The sequence below is a fragment of the Nuphar pumila genome, chromosome 3, assembly GCF_984573655.1.
Source record: "Nuphar pumila chromosome 3, dmNupPumi1.hap1.1, whole genome shotgun sequence".
Taxonomy (NCBI): Eukaryota; Viridiplantae; Streptophyta; class Magnoliopsida; order Nymphaeales; family Nymphaeaceae; genus Nuphar; species Nuphar pumila.
The window spans coordinates 127923475-127924507 of NC_143251.1; the positions used below are offsets into that span (position 1 = coordinate 127923475).

Consider the following 1033-nt stretch of genomic DNA (forward strand, 5'->3'; position numbering starts at 1 on the left):
TTTAGGAAATATGAGAACCATGTTCTCTCAAACTATGGCTAAACAAAAAAGTGATTTTCTAGAATTGCTTCTGTAGCCAAAGATAATTCTGAAAATGGCTGGCATGTTCAACAGCGCTTAAAAACATTCCATAACACGCGCCCGGATGTACTCGTGCCAGATCACTCACTGGATCTTATATATATATTGCGATTTTCTGTGGTTTGTGCGGTTCGAGTACTTTGTTTAACCAGGCCTCATCCAGCTTTGAGGGCAGCAACCACCTTGCCAACTACTCGTGCCCGATTACAGGATCTGCTCTAGAGGTAATGAATGTTCGCTCGTACAACATCTGTCCGTGTCTCCAGTCCAAGAAGAGTTCAAAGGGCGACCTACAGCTAACCCTCCGCTTATGGGGGCCCTCCCTAATGGTCTCTAGCTTAGGGGACCAACCCTGGCTCTTCCTGGATCCCACCAGCAAGGCGTACTGCTTCTGCAACTCCGGCGAGCTGCAGAGCCACCCTCCGGCCGACTCCCCGGCCTTCCTGAGCAGCCCCGCGATGAAGTCCGGGTACACCTTGATGGCCTTCCTGCCGTCCGATCCCTTCACGTACTCGAACGGACGGTCGCCGGAGCTCCAGATGTCGACGTGGGTGTTGTTGTTAGGGGACGTGGAAGCGAGGGAAGCGAGGGAGGAGGCGGAGAGGACGTCGCAGTCGAAGCGGTCGACGGGGAGGACGAAGTAGGACTGGCCCGATCGGAGCACGTCGGAGAGGGCGACGGCGGGGACGGGGCGGCCGATGAAGAAGGACTCCGCGTTGTAGACGTTGCAGTCGGGGAACTCCAGCATGACGGCGCTCGCCGGATGGCTGCCGGGGTGCAGCCTCTCGCTGCCGTCCCGGAAGATCAATCGGACGCTTGAGGAGGGAGAGGCCGGCGATGATGAACCGTTGAAGCATGGAAAGAGAGAGTTGCCCATGAGAGAGAGAGAGAGAGAGCAGGGTGGTGTGTTGTATGGGGTTGTGGGAGGGAGTGATGGTTGGTTATTGGTGGT

At 56.1% G+C, this 1033-nt stretch overlaps 1 protein-coding gene across 1 annotated transcript; it reads right to left on the minus strand.

The window, feature by feature from the left end:
* Window positions 1-271: 271 nt before the first annotated feature.
* Window positions 272-829, minus strand: LOC149843719 (uncharacterized). The gene has a single exon (XM_090000958.1). It carries the CDS (start codon window positions 827-829, stop codon window positions 272-274), a length of 558 nt encoding a protein of 185 aa, XP_089857084.1.
* Between the last annotated feature and the right edge of the window lie 204 nt (window positions 830-1033).